This window comes from Atractosteus spatula, chromosome 14, assembly GCF_055471065.1.
Source record: "Atractosteus spatula isolate fAtrSpa1 chromosome 14, fAtrSpa1.hap1, whole genome shotgun sequence".
NCBI lineage: Eukaryota > Metazoa > Chordata > Actinopteri > Semionotiformes > Lepisosteidae > Atractosteus > Atractosteus spatula.
This window is the reverse complement of record NC_142719.1, coordinates 18996667-19017453: the sequence shown is the minus strand read 5'-3', so window position 1 is coordinate 19017453 and position 20787 is coordinate 18996667. Positions and strand designations below refer to the sequence as shown.

General features: G+C 42.9%; 1 protein-coding gene across 1 annotated transcript in view; it reads left to right on the top strand.

Annotated features, from left to right (window-relative positions):
- Positions 1 to 20787, top strand: part of LOC148820856 (procollagen galactosyltransferase 1-like) — a 29674-nt gene that overhangs the window by 4368 nt on the left and 4519 nt on the right. Inside the window, exons 2-10 of the mRNA XM_088931806.1 lie at positions 14527 to 14637; positions 15170 to 15287; positions 15705 to 15839; positions 16185 to 16389; positions 16612 to 16731; positions 18407 to 18483; positions 19257 to 19363; positions 19631 to 19763; positions 20217 to 20344. Coding sequence (XP_088787932.1) covers positions 14527 to 14637; positions 15170 to 15287; positions 15705 to 15839; positions 16185 to 16389; positions 16612 to 16731; positions 18407 to 18483; positions 19257 to 19363; positions 19631 to 19763; positions 20217 to 20344 — 1134 coding nt within the window. The remainder of the gene's footprint in view (positions 1 to 14526; positions 14638 to 15169; positions 15288 to 15704; positions 15840 to 16184; positions 16390 to 16611; positions 16732 to 18406; positions 18484 to 19256; positions 19364 to 19630; positions 19764 to 20216; positions 20345 to 20787) is intronic.

Sequence of the window (20787 nt, the reverse complement as noted above, 5' to 3'; positions counted from 1 at the left end):
CCCACTGAAGCTAAGCAGGTGTGAGCCTGGTCAGTACCTGAATGGGAGACCTCCTGGGAAAAACTAAGGTTGCTGCTGGAAGAGGTGTTATTGGGGCCAGCAGGGGGTGCTCACCCTGCGGTCCATGTGGGTCCTAATGCCCCAGTATAGTGACGGGGACACTATACTGTAAACAGGTGCTGTCCTTCGGATGAGGTGTAAAACCAAGGTCCTGACTCTCTGTGGTCATTAAAAATCCCAGGGTGTTTCTCGAAAAGAGTAGGAGTGTAGCCCTGGTGTCCTGGCCAAATTTCCCATTGGCCCTTACCAATCATGGCCTCCTAATCCCATCTATGAACTGGCTTCATTACTCTGCTCTCCTCCCCACTGATAGTTGATGTGTGGTGAGCGTTCTGGTGCACTGTGGCTGCTGTCGCATCATCCAGGTGGATTGGTGGTGGTGGAGGGGAGTCCCCATTACCTGTAAAGTGTTTTTGAGTGGAGTGTCCAGAAAAGCGCTATATAAGTGTAAGCAATTATTATTAATTAAGAAAGAGGAACCGCTCACTTTTATATTAAGTTACATTATGGTAGATAAATATTTGTGTTGGGGACATGATCTGTGTGCTTAATTACATTCTGAAAGCATTGAGCACAATAAATGATGGCTTGGCTGGGTAGTAGCATTCAGTCATAGCTAAACTGTTCAGATTTTTGAAGCCTGCTCTTTAAGCCGTTTTACAAGATGTAAAATGTTTTAATTGGCAGTTTTCCGGAGTGGCAGCATTTGTGAAAGTAGTACTCCCTCTTATCATAGAGTGTTTAGAGGGTGGCCAGTGTTTATGATGGCTGTTTTCTCCAAATATCATTGTCTGAGGGAAAAGGTTCTTGGCTGCCATCACACGTCTCCCATTGAACCACACACAATGCCAGGTATTCTTTGCTCCGGCTCCAGGGACCACATGTAATGTGACCCAGCAGCTGTGTCCTATATTGGTGTATGCACTCTGCCAATAGAGCCCCTTGCGCTGTAGATCAGAAGAGAGCAGTCTTTGCTATAAACCTTCAGTTCAAAGGGATGTTGGAGGCTTTGGGACGGATGTTTTGGATTTTTCTTTTAGATCTTGTTAACACTGTTCCGAGGCACGTAGCCCCTGCAGGCAATGGAAGAGCATGTCCCAAAATGTCGGAAGAAGAGCAGTTGTTGGCAAAGGGGTTGAGGCAGTAGTGCAAGACCTTACTCACCGCTCCTGAGAGATGTGTCCTGTCGCCTTTCCGTTTTGTCAGCATGCTTCATAATGTGCACGAAAACAATTTGAAATCTTCCGATGCAGAAGTATAGGTGTTATATGGTCGTACTTTCTGCTCCTAGTAACAATTCTAGCTGCTGCATTCTGAATTCGCTGTAAGGTGTTGAAAGAGTGCTGTGTCCTCCCTGATAGTAGGGCATTGCAGTAGTCTAACCTGCTGTATACAAGAGCATGTATTAATTTCTCTGTCTTGAGTGGAGAGAAACTATCTTAGTTTTGCAATATTTCTTAACTGTAGGAAGCATGTTTTCGATACTGTTTTAACATGAGAGTTAAACGAGAGGCTTGTGTCTAATATGACACCAAGGTTACGAGCTGAGTCTTTGAGGCAAAATCCTCTGAGTTAAGTGCTGAAGTGATGGTAGTCCTGTCAGTATTGTTTCCTCCAAACAACAGAACCTCAGTTTTATCAGAGTTGAGTAGCAAAATGTTTTCACACATCCAAGTCTTTACTTCATTAGTGCAATTAACTAAAGGGATAATAGACGAGTTGTTGTGAGGTGTAAACGAAATGTATATTTGAGTGTCATCAGCGTATGAATAAAAGTTAATATTATGTTTTTGTATTATCCTACCTAGCGGCAGCATGTACAGAGAGAACAATATTGGTCCCAGCACTGATCCCTGTGATATCCCAAATTGAACTGGTGACAGTAACGAAGCAGTACAATTATTAGATATTTGAACATAATGAAAACGATGAGTTACATATGAAGTAAACCACTTAAGGACGGTTCCACATAAGCCAACCTCAAACTCAAGCGTTTTTTGTAACAAAACAGAGTGGTCAGCCGTGTCAAAGGCAGCACTAAGATCTAGAATCACAAGCACTGTTGCATTCCCCGCATCAGTAGCTAACAGAATATCATTTACAGCTCTATTTAATGCAGTTTCAGTGCTGTGGCCAAGGCGGAAACCAGACTGGAACTTCTCAAGTACATTATTTGAGTCCAGATACGACTGAAGTTGGGCTACAACTATTTTCTTAAGAATTTTAGATAGAAATGGGACGTTTGAGACAGGCCTGTAGTTGTTAAGAACTTGCGGATCTAAATTTGGCTTTTGTTCTTCTGCTATATCCAGTTCAAGGTTGTGGGGGAGCCAGATCTTTGCAAGTAACAGGCTCTAGGCAGAACACCAGTCCATCACAGGGCAGACACGAACAGTCATGCACACACTTACACCAGGGACAGTTTTTCCAGAAGCCAATGAACCTCCCAGTGTGTCTTTGGACTGTGGGAGGAAACCGGAGCTCCTGGAGTAAAACCATGTGAACACTGGGAGAACATACAAACTCCACACAGACAGCAGCCCAGGTCTGGAATTGAACCCAGGGCTCCAGCGCTGCCAGCAAAGCTAACCACTGTGCCACCGTCCCCTCAGTATGAATTACAGTGTTCAGACTTCTTTTCACCATAGTCTTTTGTATTGATGTTTTCAGCAGTCCTGTGTGGCTCAAAGTACTTTTTTGGGAAGTGTGGGGATACAGTTCGAGATCTGGCTCATTGGGTACCTAAATGAATGTTCTTGCGAACGAGGTTTAGGATTTAGCACGTGCCGATGCATGTCTCTGCACAAGACTGGCCCTGCAGCAAGTGAGGTTATAGGAAATGAATTCCTCCTGTCGGCTTCCGTGGTGCTGACTGACACAGTGTTCTGCCCTGGTATTTCTTCACAGACAGCTTACAAGAGCTGGAATATTGTTTCTAGCAAATGTGTAAGAGTCTTGTTTATTTGCTTCAGACTTCTGTCTGCAGGTGCAGTATATGCAAAAGCTTCGGTTATTTCCATAAAATGTAATTTATTAAATGTTATTTTGCTGCTTGTTATATGCTAGTATTATTCCTTTCACGTGAAAGGTGCAGTTGAGTTTTGTCAAAACAAAATTCTATTGCTTAATCTTGTCTAGAGTAAGTGCTGTTTTACTCTACCTGTATACATTCAGACATGTTTCCAGTCTATGACTGGTGCTGCAGGTTTTTTCCAGGTATTCTATAAAATGCTTTACAAGCCTAAAATTCCCATCTGGCCTGTCGAAATGGAATTCACGCACACTTAGCATGTCAACCTACACCTTGATTTCTGAAAACAGTATTGGTCGTTCCCCTCAGAAAGCCGAAAATTCCCAGTAAGGATCACGGCAAAGCAGAGCTTATCCTAGAAGCATAGGTTTGAAAAGGGGACGTCTTCAATTGACTATCGTGTTAGCAAACTATTAATGTCCTAGAAAACACATTTACATAACAACTTGATGTTGTCACTTTGGACAGAATGCCAGTCATAGCTATCGATTGCAGAAAAATCTGAGGACAGTGCCACCAGCGCGTTGCCATCACACTCCTGGTCTTTTTCTTGTAGGAATGAAACTTGTCCTGCAGTGTTGTAAAAGTGCAGGAAGAGCCAGGTGAAGCAGTTTCTTTCTCCATTCGGATGAGGTTTTGTGGGAGGGGTTTGGAATGATCCTGACTGAAAGGGTTGACTTGTCAGCTGAAGGATTTTTATGAACAAGTGCAGGTGTTTAACTCATTTACTGAGGGCCATCTGGCCCTTCACGTAGAAACCTGTAGTAACTAATGGACTCAAGGATCTCGTCCTGCTGTTTCGTGACAGAAGCCAGCTTACCTGCTTCAACAACATGGTAGCGTAGCTTGTGCCAGTCTCCTACAATCCTTTGTGTAAACAATGTGCCCCCTGATTTTTTTAAAAAAGTGCTCTCCTCTAGTTTCCACTTGTTCTGGTATGTGTTTGTGTCAAATTTCCATTGTGCTGCCTTTCTCGATGCCTTTGAGGATTCAGTATTCAAATGGTAGCTGTTCTCTTCTCGGTCTTCTCTGTTCAAGAGTCAAGACTAAAACAAATTTGGTTCTTTTACACTGTCAGAGCTGTACGTTTTTTAAGCCCTTAAATATACAATGTATGTTCTTTCTTTTCTAGACTGATTTCAAAACAACTGTATATTTATAGGAGCATCCTGACCAAAACTCTCCTCAGTATTCGTATTCAGATCTTACTAGTGTATTATACAAATTTAACAATTTTAATAGGAATATGTTCTTTATTGCTTCCCTTCACTGTCTAGAAAACAAAAAGGATTTATAAACGGGACATCTTCATCATAGATGACTACCAAGTAAACATCCATTCTTTGCAAGCAAACTTGAAAAAGCTAAAAACGGTGTGGGTTTATTTTCATCATTCTTTTCATGTACTACTATGGTGATATCAATATGAGAACAGTAAAAATAGACCTTGAAAAATAGTATAATACCATAATGAGTATCATCAGTGGTTCTAAAATTTTGTGTTATCTATGTTTAGGTGTATGACACTCTTCTAATACAGCCTCTTGGTTAAGGACCAATGGAAAATAAGAGTCTAAAATAGTTTTTATGGAAAAAATTAATTTCTCCTACTATCTTATCTATCAATTTTTTTCTGGATCATCCAACAGAAGCCTGATTTCAGAAAATGTCAGAATAAACACCTACATTGTTTATCATAAGTAACTTCTTTGAGTTAATTGTTTTTGCTTTTTAAACATATTTTGCTTTTCCTACTCGCATTCATCACTCCACAAATATTTATTTTGAAGTCATCTGCTAGGCATTTCCTCCGATACAGTACTGTTGTGTTTGTTGCCACTTCTACTAAGTTTACTTTCCTCCTAGTTTGGCATAAGATACAAATGTTTCTGGTTGACTGAACCAGATTATAGTTCAGAGGTGACCAGTCCAGGAGAGCTAAAATTCAGGTTTCAATTAAATATAATGAAGAAAAAAGAAACGCAACATTTTCTGGAATGGGAATTTATAGTTACAGCTTATGTACTTCCACAAAAGTTGTCAATTTGTTTTAAGCCCTCTGACCAGCAATACAGCTTGTGCAGTGAGGCATTGCAACTTGCCAATCACACAAAAGCTCGTTAGGTGCACTTTTACCCAACAAGGTCCAGGTGGAACAATGCCTGATCAGGTCACCTTTAAAAAGGCCTTCATTCAAAGCTTAGGTCACTGCAAGAAAAAGGCCACACTTAGTCCGTTTTCTGTGCATTCCATAATGCCTCAAATGTCACCAGAAGCAAGGGAGAGGGCCATTGGCATGCTGCAGGCAGGCATGTGCCAGAGTTGCCAGACACTATGGAGTAAGCTGGTCCACTGTGTCCTGACTGCAGAGAAGGTTTCAGGAGACCAGCAGGACAGATGACCATCCAAGATCCGGTCACCCTCAAGTGACCACACTAGAGCAGGACCAACACATCAGACTGGTCCATCTGAGAGATCGTTTCAGATCTGTCACCTGTACTACTGATGAATCTGCCGGCAGACACAATGCCCGCATCACTGACAGGACAGTGAGGCTCCATGCTGCTGGCCTTAGAGCAAGGTGACCTGTCAGAGGCCCTCTGCTCACACCCGACTGGCTTGGGCCAGACCGAGGCTGCCATGGACTCGTCAGCAGTGCCATCAGGTCCTCTTCACGGATGAGTCGCCCTTCAGCCTGTTCCACTCAGACGGGAGGGCCAGTGTGGAGGAGAAGGTGTTTCTTTTTTCCATCAGTATAAATTGGGAAGGGCAGTGGTCCTATGTACAGCACTATGTATAATCAAAGACTTAATGGTCTGTACAGTATGTTCTATTTTTATTCATACCCCACATGAAATATTTTAAACCTTAAAATATCAGAAAGATTTACAGGTTGGATATTGTTTCTTCCTTAATTCTCAAAATTCGGTAAAATGTTTATTACCTTTGTCTTAAGTGGCTGTTGGCAAAGATCCTTATTACCTTGTGTAATCAGCCTTCAGTGGGAACAGACAAAACAAGGCGATTCAGAGAGGGGCAATTAAATGTTTTTTTTTAGACCGATGAAAATAAAGTCTAATAAGTTGGTGTTGATTTGGTTAGCATTGCTGCTTTGCAGTGCTGGGGATATGGGTTCAACCTGGATTCTGGAACTGGGTGCTGTCTGTATGGAGTTTGTATGTTCTCCCCGTGTTCACATGAGTTTCATTCAACTGTTCTGACTTCCTACATCAGTCCAAAGACATACTGGTAGGTTTTACTGACTTCTGGGGAAATTGGCGCTAGTGTGAGTGTGTGTCTACTGTATGTCTGCCAGCCAATGGACTGGCATCCTGTCTTAGTTGTATCCCGCGTTGTACATGATGCTTGTTGGGATAGGCACTGGCTCCTCCATGACCTTGAATTGGGAAAAAGCAATTCTAAAATAAATGGTTTTCCATTAGTTTTTTAACGACTATTTAAGCAATTTAATGGAGACATTTTGTGCTTTGCTCGTGCTATTGGAATGTGTGCTCTGAGCTCCAGACATAACCTGGAAGCTCATTTCTTAAGCAAATCTAAACATGAGAAATGAAGGGAAACAGTTTTTCTGGAAGGGTGAAAGAGGGCCAGTGACGGAGAGGAAGGCACGTGGCACTCGTGTAGCTCCGTCCTGTGTGTGGGTATTTAGCACAAGGATGCTGTGCACTGACAAGTACGTGTGAGATACCAGCAGGGTGTAGGAAGTGTCCATTCACTTGCACAGGGGCATGCAAAGTTAGGATGGGTAGTTCTCGAAATTCATACTATCCTGTGAAGAGTTGAAGGCCTTCTGGAGAAGGGATAAGGCCCCTCTTATAATAATGTTGTATCTGGCTTTTTTTATTGTTTGTTTTTCTCTAGTGTGCATGCTTTTTTCTGAGGTTACCCAGATTTCACCCTGCTTTCCAACTGTGGACTATAATAAGACGATTGACTGGTGTAAAGTGTCAAAAGCAATTGTGATCCAATTGATACCTCTGTCTTTGAATTCCACTATTAGGACAAATTCACTACCACCGGATATTCCTGTTCAGTTGAGCTTTCCTTTATTTTGTAAGCTTTCAGCTATTTGGAATAAATCTTTTTTCAGATTCACAGACCTTTATAAACCCATATACCCACCCTTGTCCCCCAGAGTGTGACCGTTTCTTTGCGACCTCTTTAATGACAACAGCCTGGACACATCTCAGGGACCAGGGGAGGTGTACTCCCTGAACATTCCCATGTTTTACATCTCAGTTCCATTCAGCCTTTCTTCTGCGCTCTAACTTTAGTCTCGACTTTATCTTGGCTGGAGATGGAGATTGAGATAATCCTGATTGGACTGCAATCTCAGACCAGCGCTGTCTGTTCCTTAGAAAAGCATTAGTGTTGGCTGAAATCCATCCTCCTTTTGGACAAAATAAACACGTTATTTGCCATTCACGTTAGTTTATTTGCCATTACATTTGTTGTTCATAGACTGATTGATAATACAGACATAATAATACATTTAATTTATATAGCACATTTCATTACAGAGAAGCTCAATGTGCTTCATATAAAAAAAAGCTAAAAGAGAGGTGAGGGAACTGAAAACATACTAAGAAGGAAATGTTTATAGTGCTGTAAATTGATAGAGAAGTCTTTCAAGATCTCTTTTAAAGGTCTCAGTTGTGATTTGCATGATCAGGGATGGCTATTCCTCAAGCAAAGAGCAGAGGCAGAGAAGGCATGGTCTCTCAAAGTACGTCCTTTGGTTCTGGGTTAAAGACGGTTATTGTGGCAAGTCTAGTTCTCAGTCCAGCAGTGAATGGTGAGAGAGGGGGGGCATGCATGTAGACAGCACTCCAGGAGCGGTATCAAACATCTTCTCAAAGTTCATCAGGTAGGGACACATCCTGTTCTCTCCGATCCTTGTAAACATCTCCACCCTATCAGCCGCAGTAGTTTTCCCTTCTGGTGTTTCCACATGCAGGCATGCAGAAACAAAACACTCAACTGCTTTTGAAACCTTTTATCCTTACTGTAAGCATGGATGTTACCGGGTACTGGGACACGGGTCTGCAAAAAAGGCTTCTCAGTCCCTGTGAAGTGGCCCTAGAGGAGTTTGCTTGAAAGCCAGTTCCACAATCCAGAAGGTTTAGGTTCTCCAGTAAAGCACAGATCTGAGGCTACAAGTGGAAAGTAAAAGCAAGAGCATTTAGGCTTGAAGGAACAGGGATGTTTGGTTACTGTATGTCACAGGGTTTGAAAACAAATTATGCAGCTGATGTTGTTGGACATCCTTCAGGGAAAACCCTGGCAACTGGATTATGAGATAATCCAACTGCGATGGGAGCACAGACTTTAATGGGCGTCTCTATGGTAGGATTAGTCAAACAGGGCTTTTTTTGTCTTCCAGTTTAAATGCAGTGCCTGCAGTGACACCTCACCACCAACTGTAACTTTCCTGTCAGTTGTGTAACACTTCTGAACATGAATGTGCTCAGAGCATGTCATGTGACAAACAGCTGTGAAGCTGTGCGCAGTGGAAGTACATGTCTGAGTGTCTCTACAGCAGGGCCAAGAGCTGAAGCCGCAAGGCCAAGTCATTAAGAAAAAGGGCAGTTTGTCATTCGGGTGGGTAGAAAAGTAAATCGTGATTCCAGTTTTCTTGGAGGAGAGGGGGAAAGATGCTTTATGAGTGCTTAGAATAATAAACTTCAAGTTGTTTGCCATTTAATTGTCACCATACTCCACTGTGGTTTTACTCTTCTCTATTGAACCACTGTATTGTGCTACATATGCAGTACATAGTTGCAGTAGCATGTCCCAGAGGACATTATTAGTCAGCTCTTTGGCAGCAAATCATTTTATCATGACTTAGTGTGGGAAAGTATAGTAAACTCTGGATAAATCCAAAGGAAAGTGACCTTAAAAGGTGCTATAGTATGTGGTAAAAGTGGTTGTTAATCTTTAGATTTGAGGAAACCTGCAGTAAGTTTCTTACAATGCTGTTGAACTGATATCTTCAGTAGCCTGCACATCCATGCTGACAACACAGCAGCCTTTTGCTAAACACACACAGATTACCATCCTGCAGCCTTCAGCCATGTCTGTCTGCCAGACTGACCCTTCCCTGCTCTCGACCAGCACCGAAACCCCACACCCCCCCACTTTATCATGACTAAGGTCGGGGTTGAGAGGCAGGCCAGGTGGGTGTTGTGGAGAGAGGGGGGGGTTATTCCAAGCACATCATTATAGGGCTGTTTATTGCTTCCACCTGCAAGTGCGTTGTGCTGTAAGAAAGACCTGAAATTGGCATGGATTTTTGGAGCTCTTTTTCTTTCATCCTCATATCATCATGACCTGATTTAAAGGAAAATGCTTCCTCTTTCTTCTCTCTCAGGGCTTGGCTTGGCACTTCCTGTGTCAGCAGAAAAACGAATAGCCTCAGACCATGCCATTCTGATACACAAGCAAAAAAAAGTCTGTTCTTCTGCTTCCTTAAATTTTACACTTTAGTGCATTTTCAACTTTAGTGCATTATCTGCAGTTAACCTCCCCTCTCAACGTTTTTTCCTGTGTTTTTGGCTTCTCTGACTGCAATTTCCGTTTTTTATTTCCTTTTTCATTCCTGTGCTGCTGGGACTGCAGGACACATTAGTAAACACCCATTAGTAAATCAGAGGAGACTGAGATTTGATCTCGCTTTGTTTTAAAGCTGACGCAGTGGCCACCAGTTTTTGTTTCATGCCAAGATCAACTTGTTCACCCACTGTGCAATTTAGAATCTATGCACAGATCGACACTCACTGGCCAAAATATTAGGAGCCCCACTGCAGTAACCTCCTGGGCTTCTATAAGAACAGCTTGAATGCGACTTGGATGCAATAAAATATTTGCCAGTTGCACTGAGCTGCATGCTCTCCCATTTTTCAGCAGGATTAAAAATCTGCAGTTTTGTCTGACCATGAAAGGCAAAAGAGGTCTGGGCTTCTGCCTCACTACCACTGAATGCACACCAACTTATTCAAAGCATGATTGACTACAATAGAAGAAAACCCAAGTCCTTTATTATATCGAAGATTATTATTGGTTGCAAACCCTCAACTTTGAAGTGCTGGGCAAGGCAACCCTGGGTCATCTTCAGTGTATTGCCACTATTAATTGCAAACAGAATTACAGTGGCTTTTATGGGAAATTGTGAGTTTTTTGATCCAGCTGTGTTCCAGCTGCACAGGATTTAGCCTCCCACAGTGCACTTCAACGTCAGGTCTGCTCCGCTCACTTGGGGTCAGCTGGTTTGCCTCCAAATGATCTGAGTCTCTTTCAAATGTCTCTGAATGCCACAGGCTATTTAGGCCAGTACCTCTCCTTCAGAAGCATTCTTATATATTCAAGAAATGGCTACATTCAGTGCTGATCAGATTTAGTTTTTTGGCAAGATCTTGTGCTAAAGGCTGGGGCCCCTGTAGGCAGATGGCAGCAGTACAGCTTATCAGAGGTGACTTCTGTAAACCTCATTATTTGGAAAACCTGTGACAGAACTGGAATTGAAACAGTGCGTAAAGATAATGAAATGCTTGGGGGACTTTTGACCTCCGATCAGGAATATATTATTAATAGAATATGTCTGTGCCCATCACCTGAAATTCCAGTGGGCTGTCGCATATTAACTGTTGCTTTCAACTATGGAGAGGCAGGCCGGCTCTCTTGTCCTTTGTGATTTATGTCCACGTTGCCTGTGCCTTTCCCAGTACAATGTAAACCAAGAGGACTGTGGTTTTGGCAGTGCAGCTAATTACAGGATCAGCCAGCGGTGCTCTGTAAACACACAGAGTGCTTCAGGCACCAGAGTCCCGTGCATCTCAGTTCATTTTTCAAAGGGAAAACTTACAAATGTGTGGAGGATGCCAGTATGATATTCATCCAGGCAGCCCATCTAGATGGTTTTTGAGATTCCATTTTTTTCTAGTTTCTAGAAGGTGTTTAGGGAGCGGATTGTTCCGATCCAAGCGCCTGTACCTCTCACGGTAAAGAAGCACCTCCTGTGTCCTGCCTCTTCCAGGATCTCTTCCGTTACTTCAAGGCGTTCTGGTTTCTGTACTGATTGCATTGAGCCAAGCTCTGTTCGTTTCTCCTCTCACCTTTCTACTGCTGCTGAACCTAGTTAGATGTGCTTCTTGTAAAGGAAATCCAGCACTTCATAGATGCATAAGGCTTGATTTTTTTTAGTCATTTTCGTGTCTTTTATGGTTCCTGTGCAGACAAAAAGCATAAGCATAAGTAGTATATTGTAATTGTTTATTTATATTTCACATAACTAACTAAGGGAGTGGAGAGGAACGGTGGTGTAGTGGTTACCATTGCTGCCTCACAGTGCTGGGGCTCTGGGTTCAATTCCTGACCTGGGGTACTATCTGCGTGGAGTTTGTATGTTCTCCCTGTGTTTGTGCAGCTTTCCTCCAGGTGCTCTGGTTTCCTCCCACGGTCAATATATTGGCTTCTGGGAACACTGCCCCTGGTGTGAGTGTGTGGGTGTCTATGTCTGTGTGTGTCCTGTGATGGACTGGCGTCCTGTCCCGGGGAATCCTGCCTTTTTGGCTGGAATAGACTCCTGCTCCCTGCGACTCTGAATTGGATAAAAGTGGTTAGAAAATGGTCAGGGGAGCAACTGACTTTGAGAGTGGAGTGTTGAGAGGTGCGCTCATAACTCCCAGGCAGGATGTTGCTGTAGTGCGTTTGAGGAAGGTACTGTATGTCAGTAAAATATCCTACTGTATGAAGGGGTACACAGTGTGGAAACCACTCTGGATAGTGTTAACCAAGTGAATCCAGTACAGCACATGCTATTCATAACAGCTTGTGTTATGCTTCTGCATATTTCAGACTCTTGCCTTTATTTTAAAGTGTTGATTTTGCACTCCTTGTGTTCACATCCTGTGCAACCTCCCTCAGCCAGCTCCTTCACTGACGTGCAGCAGCATGACCACAAATTTATTGTTCTTTACAATGTTTGTAATGTATTTTCTACAGTATGTGATGTTGTCTGTCGTACTGTGTTGGCTGCTGTACTGCGTATGCCCTGGGAGATCGGTGTGAATAAGAGTTCCAAGGTACATGTACATATAATAATAATAATGATAATAATAATTGCTTACACTTATATAGCGCTTTTCTGGACACTCCACTCAAAGCGCTTTACGGGTAATGGGGACTCCCCTCCACCACCACCTATGTGCAGCATCCACCATATGTTAATAAACTCCTCTACTGTACTCTGTGATTCTGAGCTCACGACAGTGAGTCTCGCAGTGATGTCAGATCTACTGCAGCAGAGTAGCCTCCTGATCTGTGAGCCAGAGCTAACATGACAGCAGCTTTTGTTAGATGTTCTTTGTCATTCCTGACCTCCTCCGGGGTTTTTTTGTGTGCGAACCGCAGAAAATAAAAGTATCTCCGTTTATAAAATGAATCATTCATAAGATGCTTGTCTAATACCTTGTCCTATTTAAACAATGGTGTCGGGGGAATTGAGCACTGGGAAAGAATCGGATTTGATAAATGTGCAAATGGGAGAGTGAAGACGGTTTGTATGGACAGTACAACGCCAGAGGAAATTAACATCACATTATCATCTGCTATTCTTAGAACACTGTCTTCTAGTGGACACTTGTGGTTCTTGTATCAGGTACAAATAGTACTGATGAAGTAAGACCATGTTGAAATCTTATTACCACGTCTGTTTATTGAATTGATTTAGAATAGGGTGAGAGTCTGGAGTTGGCTGACATGCAACAGGATGTATTGGAAAAAACTGGGATTCAACTGGGAACAAGCAGAGGAGGAAATGGACCAGCAGCACTCTGGGAACTCACCCTTCAGCCTCTTGGGTAGTTCAGGGGGACACTCACTGTTTCACAGTTTAAAATCCAAATACCACACTGGAAATATGTGGAGATACACATCAAGATAAACTTCCTGAGGACGGCCTTCTGGAATTCAAACAATTTCTGTCATGTCTGTTTTTCATATTTAAGCCTCCACATCTACAGTATAACCAATATTGGATTATCACTAGTTTAAAAACACTATTATTCTGTTTTGGGTGTAAAAAGATTTTTTTAACTCGCTGTGTGGTTCTGTGACCTAAAATGGACCCACACTTAGATGTAGGGCGGCCTAGTGCAATTATACAGGCAGGTCTGCCTATAACTTTGCCATTGAAGAGAACATAGTGGTCATTGCCTGTTCACAGCAATACCTCTGAAATCTACCCATAACTCTGAAATCTCTAAAAATTCCCAGGAACCCAGAAAGCACTAAAATAGATGCTCATTTTACTTCCCTTGATGTTTATTAATTTACTTTTTTCCAAGGTTTCCATTAAGGGGCACAGTTGTTTTCACGCCCAGGGAGTTTGTTTTTCCACTCTTCCTGTCTGGCTGAAGCGCAATATCCTTCATGATGTTCTGCTTTTGACTGTGTTGCAAGGGCACATTTGGACAGATTTTTGTATAAACAACACTTTGTGTATAAACTCCTGCCAGCGTTGGAGTTCCTCGGTTTCCCCCATGCCACCCTCGATGATCACACTGCAACACAAATCTGTTATACATACACTAGAGTGATGAGTGAGTTTTATTCTCATTTTGGTAGATGTCGATGCATTCTCTTGTATGTCACACACCAACTAGTATTAGCCAGGTTTAAAAATCATTTGCATCAATGCAGGATTGACTAAACCATAATTTGTACATCTAAGTGTGTTGCTTTCAAACAAAAGGGTAAATATTAAGTTATATAGACTATTGAACACATTACAAAAACTTACATACTGTATGTGGTTTCAAGCACAATTGAGAACTGAATGTGGTGACCCACACACCTGCTGGTTTCATTCCATCCCTCTTTCATTAGATAACTGAAGCCTTACACGAGAGAGGAAGTTGCTTCATTGAAATATTTGCAGTTTGCTTCTAGTCACAAGTTTGGGATTTTATTTCACTTACAAAATACAACAGTTAGAGCTGAGAAAGTAAGTCAGCGAAGGTTCAAAGTGTGTAACCGACGGCTCGGCTGGAACCAAATCCAGCAGATGTGTGGGTCACCCAGACCAGGATTGGAAACCCCTGCTTACAGGAAGAAGGACTGTTAGTCAGCATCCTTGCTCTCGAGGGTAGTGAGCCATTGGCTCTTACAGTCATGTTTGAGAAAGCAAAAGATGTCAACAGTACAATTACTGAGTCCAGTGCATTGGATCTGACTAGAATGTCTTTTAATAACTGATGCAAAATTTGATATCGCTGGGAGCTCTGTTTATCATTATATACGTTTGTTTTCAATAATAACAGTCCCATGCTTTCCCAACTCTTTCCACCCTACAGGACAGTGCTCTCATTACCTGTCCTTTGAATACCAAAGTCCTGTCCTTCTCTTTGTGTCCACAGGGTGGCGACCGACCACAATTCAGACAACACAACAGCGATCCTGCGTGAGTGGCTCATCAAGGTGCAGACATACTACCACTATGTGGAGTGGAGACCGCAGGAGGAGCCACAGTAAGGAGGGCGGGAGCCTGCGATGGAAATACAGAGGCAGTAGTGGTTGATGGTCCAATTTCACAGTGTTGTAGAACAGGTCCCCTGTCAGGACACTACGGTTGTACCCTTGATCAGAAATGCCACATCCTGTTTGACAAAATTAAGCGATTATCCTGTAGATGTTGACTCATTCTTGTGCAACCCAAGCAAGAGCAGTGCTTTCCTATCATCTCATTTATTTGAATATCACTTCAGTTATTTATTCCAGTTCTTTTTTAAACTATCAGAACTTCGAGTCCTTCAGTCAAAGGCTCCTGGTTATTTCAGCTCAGTTATTGGATTAAATAACAAAAACACCCTTCTCCAGGACTAGAAGCATGTTATAGATGCTGTACTTTCAATCAGTCACATTTTTGCCCTTTAGCTTTATACAATAAAGGAGAACATGTACACAGTAGTGGAAATTGAAATAAAATCCAGAAGGTGACACAACACTTAAGTAATGGTGTTTAAGGGCACCTGCTCAAAACTGTGACCTTTTTACTTCTAGAGCTTATGAGGATGAGGCAGGGCCCAAACACTGGACTAACCTGCGCTATGAACACGTGATGAAACTGAGACAGGCTGCGCTGGAGGCAGCAAGAGAAATGTGGGCTGACTACTTCCTGGTAAGTGTCTTACCCCCTGTAGCTGTCAGCCTGAACTGTTGTTGGGGGAAGGAATTGAAAGGTATACACATGGCTCTGCAGTGCTAATTAACCTCTGTCTCTGAGTCTGAAAAAATGAATGCAGTGAGAAATCGGTATTTTATATCTTTTACTGGTTTGTGTGTAGCATATTTCAGGCATTCTGTGAGACAATCTACACTGTGTGAAACTTTTTTTAAATTCATACTTATCCAATCTATTTGGATATGACTTTTCAGAGTGTCTTAAGTGTTTCTTTTTCACTTGGACGTTGTGTGCTACGATGTGTAAATAAAGGTGAAATAAATTCTGATTTCATGTGTCTTGATTTCAGGCTGTTAGGCCACAACAGGGCTGTTAGTTCCCTTCCGCCACTCCATTTTTCTCCCTGCGTTTCAGATTGTAGACTGTGACAACCTCCTGACAAACCCTGAGGTCCTGTGGAAGTTGATCACTGAAAACAAGACCATCGTGGCTCCCATGCTTGAGTCCAGAGCCGCCTACTCCAACTTCTGGTGCGGCATGACTACGCAGGTAAGATGGCAGGCCAGGAAAAAGGCCTGTGGTCACCGAATTTTCCGAAAGTACAAAAACCAGGAGGCGCAGAGTTTGGCTTAACAGAGCCAAAGCTACTTGCTTGGAACAGTCTTGACTCACACATATACAGTATGGATATATGGTAGGTATGGGAACCAACTTCTAAATTGACATCAGATGAATGCCATTTTACAATCTACAAAGCAAAAATGGTTGATTTGACTACTTCATTGCCCGTGGAGGCTGGCTGCTTTGTGCCAGCCAGTTTTCAGCTGAACTGTTGTCTCTTTTCAACGCTGACGTTCTCTGTGTCTCTCTCCGTCCACCCCCTGCCCCTCTCAGGGTTACTACAAGCGCACCCCGGCCTACATGCCCATCCGGAAGCAGGAGAGACAGGGCTGCTTTGCTGTTCCCATGGTGCACTCCACCTTCCTCATCGACCTGCGCAAAGAGGCGTCCCGCGAACTGGCCTTCTACCCCCCTCACCCCGACTACACCTGGGCCTTTGACGACATTATCGTCTTTGCTTTCTCTGCAAAAATGGCAGGTGAGAATAAGAGATTTGAAACCCCTTCAGTTGCTTTTGGCTGATACTCATGTCACCTGGTGTAGAGAAGGGCCATGCTTCCTTACAAGTGGAACACTCAGCCCTGTAGCTGACGCTGCGTCATCAGGGTGAGGTTGTGCCACGTGGCATCAGAGGTGAAAGGTCACCATGAAAGGGGATGGAGTTCCCAGGATTCACTCTGGCGTTTTGTTTCTTTTGCAGACATTCAGATGTTTCTGTGCAACAGAGAAAGTTACGGGTTCTTCCCAGTTCCCTTGCGCTCACACGGCACTCTGCAGGATGAGACGGACAGCTTCCTACACACCATGCTGGAAGTCATGGGTGAGGCGACTTGGCGTCAAAAGTTGACCACGTGGTTTTCAAGTCCTTTGATAGCTTCATATGTCTGCGTGTCCTGACTTTGTCCCAGATGCGTGAATTGGATATTCAGAGGGCATCTTAGTTGGCCATCCCTTTCCTCTGTAGCTGTAAATTTGCTTTGACAATACTTGTCATCTAGACTTTTCTGTTCTGAATCCCTTAAATCTGGATGTGTTGTCCTTTGTTTTTTAAATCAAAGCCAAGTAGCCAGTTTAACTTTCAGCAGTCTATTAGAGTTACACTCTGGAAGCTTTTCTCATGCTGATAATAGGCAGAATGAAAAGTATCCAAGGGATGGGCTTCAGCAATATGGGTAGTTTATTTCACACCCTCACAATCCTTTGCATCCAGATTTAGAAATATCCTTCCATGTAGTTTCCACTTATGTCCTCTGATTCATGTGTCGCAGTTTATTCTGAAAATGTCCACTAACACATCCAAATAGATTTTGCCATTGCCTTCAAGGATTTTGAATCTTTGTATTGGGGCCCCTTGTACCCTTCTCCTTTCAAAGCTAAAGAGGTTGATTTGTTTTTAAATAAAGATTTTCGCACTGCCTCACTTCCCAGGCAGGTCAACATAGTTTCCCTCACGAGGCAGGTTTTATCAAATAGCAAAATGTGCCTTTAGAAGGTTTTGAAAAGTGGTCCTTTATGTAGGTCTTCAGATTTGTACTGGCCATAACAGAGAAGTGTTTCCATATGTTGTAGAATGTGAAACCATCTTACCTGTTCCATGCAGTGTGGAACAAAGAATGATTGAATGGCAGAGAACTGACAGGACGTGACCCCATTTAGTATATTGCTATTACTTGTTTGCCGTTTCTCCTAATGGTTTTCAGTCTGCCTTTGAATGAAAATATAGAGCGAGTCTTTTCCTTTTACCAGTATTTCAACTTGTGTCTATCACTCCAGATTTTGCTAGGCATTTTCTGCTGAGGAATAACTGCAAGGGAAATCGTTTTAGTGAAAATTCTACACCACTATACAGTAGGGTCTTGACATTCGTAAGGGTTTGGTGCAGAGAACAGTCTTCAGTAGCAAAATTTATCTATAACTATGTTCACTCCTATACTGTCACATAGTGTACAATACTACAGTTTATAGTATGGATAGTTGAAAGACATAAGTAATTCTGCCTTATGTATTAATTAAAGTGTTAACTTAAAATAATCAGTTAATATAAATAACATCCAGCCTGCACATTCTCTCTCTGCCTCTGTGACCTGCACACCCCACTGTAGTATAAAGATCAATAAAACTGTCATCTCCAGCCTGTCGTTCCCCACACTGCTGACACAGAACCTGGAGTGTATGTTACAATACATAAACAAGACCTTGCGGAGATGCATAGTGGGTATTTGGTCAGGGGGGCAGGGAGAGGCTCACTCACAAGCTACTGTAGATTCATCTCGCGATCCTCGTCTGTTGCACAACTGAATTGAAAGTAGCTCTAAACAACTTTCAATTAAGATTCATCCAGCTCTGCTCTTCTTCCTTCTAAGACACCGTCGGCCAAGACCGAATCGCTCATAAACAACATTCGCAAATTTAGGTAGATGTCAGGACCCTACTGTGGATTTTGTGTGAAATCAGGATTTACAAAGTACAGCACTGATTTTTACTCTCTCCCCCAGTTCGAAACCCACCTATAGAGCCCTCTCAGTTCATCTCCGTACCCCCCAAAAACCCAGACAAGATGGGCTTTGACGAGGTAAGAGGGTGCTGAGGGAGTCTGAAGACAGACAAAATAAATTGTGTGGCCAATAAACCAAAAGAGCTAGAAGCATGTGGATGATATCAAGATATCAATGTGCTTTCATGGGTATCACATGGGTTGTTGTACAAGAAGGATGTTTTCTAACAAAGGACCTAGGTGTTTTTGCTGACGGGTCAGCATGCACTTCGAGTGAGGAAGGAATAGAAAAGATCAATGTCGTGCCAAGCTGGCTGGTAAATGGCCCATGTTCCTAGAACAGGGATACTAAACCAGTAATCTCTCCATTACAGAATTTTGCAGCAACCATCCCCTTATTTAGTTAAATAACATCAGACTGGATCAAAATAGCAAGGAAAAAAGCTGGTGGCATCTAAATACTGTAATCAAGTACATTTGAAGGGCAGCCATAGGCATTCACATGCTGTCAAGGTTCAGTGATCCCATGGGGGAGCTGGGCTGCTTCCTCTCCCACTACCACACCTGGAATGAGGAGAGGGTGCAGGGGCAAGGCCCAGGCTTCGAGGCCTGCATGAGGTGGGTTGAGTTTACCCTGTCCAATGGTAGGCAAACTAAACTGTCTGGAGGGCTGCCTTTGTGGCTCTCATGTGCCGTAGCACACCCCAAAGTACAGAATTGATAACTGAAGTGAGTAAAATCGTTAGCACAATGCTAGAAGTACTGTATTTGCCACTCCATAAAGACCAAAGTCTGTGAAAAGCACCATTCCCTAAGCCAGGGGTGATGCTGGGATGCGGTCAATCTTACAGATCTTCATGATCAACCTGAAGAGGAGGAAGGACCGCAGAGACAGGATGTTGCAGACTCTGCACGAGCAAGAGATTGCCTGCAAAGTGGTTCCCGCTGTGGATGGCAAGTAAGTGTCCCACAGTGGCCAACCAGTTCAGGCACGCTGTTCTTATCTCCCAATTCGTACCAATTTTTTATTTGGTGCAAAGAAGGCCATTTAGTGTGTGTATCCAACAATATTTCAACATAACAAAAACTAAAATTAGGTATAATTTGTATTAGGGATTCTGTTTGGTTGTCAGTAATGTCACTTTTCACTATTTTATTGTAAGAGTGGCAGCCGTATCCACCGTGACCGTCTCTTCTTATCTTTGACTCTCTTTTTGTGTGACAGAGCTCTGAATGTCAGTGATATTCACAACATGGGCATTCACATGCTGCCAGGGTACAGTGACCCCTACCACGGCCGTCCACTCACCAAGGGGGAGCTGGGCTGCTTCCTTTCCCACTACAACATCTGGAAGGAGGTGAGGGCGCAGGGGCGAGGCCCAGGCTTTGAGGCCTGCATGAGGTGGGACAATATGTTTGCCTGAAAAGTCTTCTCCCCTTGGATTTAATTAATTTTAAGACATAGGCGTTACTATTTCGGTATCCCAACAGGTGTCTGTGATCATGTGTCATAAGTCAGATTGTTAATGACAGTATTATTTTCTCACCTTTTTAAGCTTAACAATCATACAACAAACTTTGAGAAGGCATCATTGATGAAGTAGGTCATTTTAATTGCACTTAATTAAGTAATGTTTCCATTATCGTGACAAGGTCCAGTTACTAGTGTCTTGTGATTGTGTAGATAAAGTAAATGTGACTTCTGAGCAGACCTGGGGGTGGGGGTGTCTGCTGTATTGCAGACCCGGAGCGTTTGTGTGTTTCTGTCTCTGTGTGTGTGTGAACACGGTTCGGACTGTGTCCGTTCACAGATCGTGGACCGCGGTCTGGAAACATCTCTCGTGATCGAGGACGACTTGCGGTTCGAAGTGTTCTTCAAGAGACGTCTTCAGAACCTCATGTATGAGGTGCAGAGTGAAGGCCTGGACTGGGACCTCATGTGAGTACAGAGGGGAGAAGAATATTTGTTAGAGCACTTCAAAATCCGTGGAAGATTGAGCTCGGATCACAAAACAACATGTTCTGAATTTAATTAAATGTTTTTGGAAACAGTATTATTGTGGAATAACACAGGAGTAACTGAATTAGCAGCTGTTCCTGTGCTGTCATCCCCTCTCTGTACACAAGATGATCAGAAGAGAACACAGCCAGATGTGAACTATGGGTCAGTCAATATCCAGCTGTTTAGAATTGCTTTTTTTGCATGCTCTTAACCCAGCTAGTAAATTCTTTACCTAGGTTAGTTTAAGACCAAGCAGGGACTGGTCACAAGGTAGTAGTATTCGTGAGCTCAGAGAAATTTCAGTGCTGGAGAGACCTGACCAAAGGGTGTCCCTGTAACATACAGAGATAACACACCAGTGTGTCTCATGAGCTATCTAT